The sequence below is a fragment of the Nestor notabilis genome, unplaced genomic scaffold (assembly GCF_000696875.1).
Source record: "Nestor notabilis isolate BGI_N333 unplaced genomic scaffold, ASM69687v1 scaffold23731, whole genome shotgun sequence".
Classification (NCBI taxonomy): domain Eukaryota; kingdom Metazoa; phylum Chordata; class Aves; order Psittaciformes; family Psittacidae; genus Nestor; species Nestor notabilis.
This window is the reverse complement of record NW_009916363.1, coordinates 8,616-10,534: the sequence shown is the minus strand read 5'-3', so window position 1 is coordinate 10,534 and position 1,919 is coordinate 8,616. Positions and strand designations below refer to the sequence as shown.

The following is a 1,919-nucleotide window of genomic DNA, read 5'->3' as shown; positions in this document are numbered from 1 at the left end:
GTGGCAGTGAACCCATACCAGGCACTGGCACTGTATGGGCCACCAATGGTGGAGCGCTACCGTGGCCGTGAGCAATACGAGCGCCCACCCCATCTCTTTGCCCTGGCCGATGCTGCTTACAAGGCCATGAAGCGCCGTGCCAAGGACACCTGCATTGTCATCTCAGGTAGGGACTGGGGCACCCTTGGGTGGAGGGCACCCTTGGGTAGTGGGTGCTGTCACCCAGCCCCTTCCCTCCTTGCCAGGTGAAAGCGGGGCAGGCAAGACAGAGGCCAGCAAGTACATCATGCAGTACATAGCCGCCATCACTAACCCCACCCAGCGTGCTGAGGTGGAGAGGTGGGTCCAGCCCCATGGCACTGGTGAGAGGTGGGGTGGGTGCTGGGACCCACCAGCCCAGGACTGGGAGGAGGCCCATGGAGTGGGGAGGACCAGGGTGCCCTGTGTCCATGAGATGGTGTGGGGCAACCATGGTGCCGCATGTCTCTCAGGTGGTGGTGCCCATAGGGATGGTGTGGAGGGATTAGGGTGTCCTGTGCCCATAGGGTGGCTCTAGGGTGCTGCCTACCCATAGAGAAGGTGTAGGGGGATGAGGGTGCCCCATGCTCATAGGGAAGGTGTGGGAGGCCCAGGGGTGCCCTATGCCTGTAGGATGGTTCTGGGAGAAACTGGGGTGTCCCATACCCATAGGGATGTTGTGAGGCAACTGAGGCATCCCATGTTCATAGACATAGGAGGAACGAGGGTAGCTCAAACACATAGGGAAGCTGTGGAGAGCTTGGGCGACCCCATCCACACGGAGATGGTGTGTGGGGACTGAGGTGCTCCATGGAGCTAGTGATGTGCTGGGGTGACCAGGGGTGCCCCGTGCATGTGGAGTGGCTCTGGAGGGCTCTAGGGGTGCCCCATGCCCAGGGAGATGGTGTGGGAGAACCAGGGGTACCTCATGCCCATAGGGGAGGTGTGTTGGGACCAGGGATGCCCCATGCCTGTGGGGTGGTGTGGTGAGCTTGGAGCACTCCAAGGCCGTATGGGTGGTGTGTGGGGCCCATGGGCCATCAGTGATGCTGCAGCTGTGCTGTGCTACCCAACCGAGGGTGAAGAATGTGCTGCTCAAGTCCAACTGTGTCCTGGAGGCCTTTGGCAACGCCAAGACCAACCGCAATGACAACTCCAGCCGCTTCGGCAAGTACATGGACATCAATTTTGACTTCAAGGGTGACCCCACTGGTGGCCATGTCCACAACTACCTCCTGGAGAAGGTGTGGTGCTTCTGGGCACAAATGGGTGGGTGGTACTCCCATGGGAACACTGCTCCCACAGAGGCTTAGCATGGCACCCACCCCCTGCTCCCTCTTCCAGTCCCGAGTCCTCCAGCAGCAGCCAGGAGAGAGGAACTTCCATGCCTTCTACCAGGTGAAACAGGGATGGGGTGGGTGGGATGGATGGGATGAGAAGGTTGGCTTGGGACAGATAGGATCTGTGGGATGGGATCTATGGGATGGGGAAGGGATGAATGAGATGGGATCTATGGGATGGGGACAGGACGTATGGGATGAGAAGGTTGGCATGGGATGGATGAAATGGATCGGATTTATGAGATGGGATGGTTGGGATCTATAGGATGTGGGTGGGATGGATAGGATGACAACGTGGGAATGGGATCTGTGGATGGGGTTTGTGGGATGCAATGGGGAAAGGATGGACGGCATGAGAAGGATGGGACAGGTTGGGATGGGTGAGATGGGGACACACAAATGGCACTGGTGCTGACACCCTCCTTCCCCACAGCTGCTGCTGGGCGCCCCAGCAGCACTCCTGACCTCGCTGCACCTCTGCCGGGACCCTGGCACCTACCGCTACACCCAGGGGGGTACCCATGGCGACGTGAGTGGGGCTGGGGGTGGGGGTGGCAAGAG

General features: G+C 59.8%; 1 protein-coding gene across 1 annotated transcript in view; it reads left to right on the top strand.

Annotated features, from left to right (window-relative positions):
• The window catches only part of LOC104413535 (unconventional myosin-Ig-like), a 10,445-nt gene that overhangs the window by 874 nt on the left and 7,652 nt on the right, over positions 1-1,919 (top strand). The window contains 5 exon segments of the mRNA XM_010024549.1: positions 1-166; positions 246-339; positions 1,097-1,262; positions 1,363-1,416; positions 1,792-1,917. The exon segment at positions 1-166 is cut by the window's left edge and continues 55 nt beyond it. Coding sequence (XP_010022851.1) covers positions 1-166; positions 246-339; positions 1,097-1,262; positions 1,363-1,416; positions 1,792-1,917 — 606 coding nt within the window.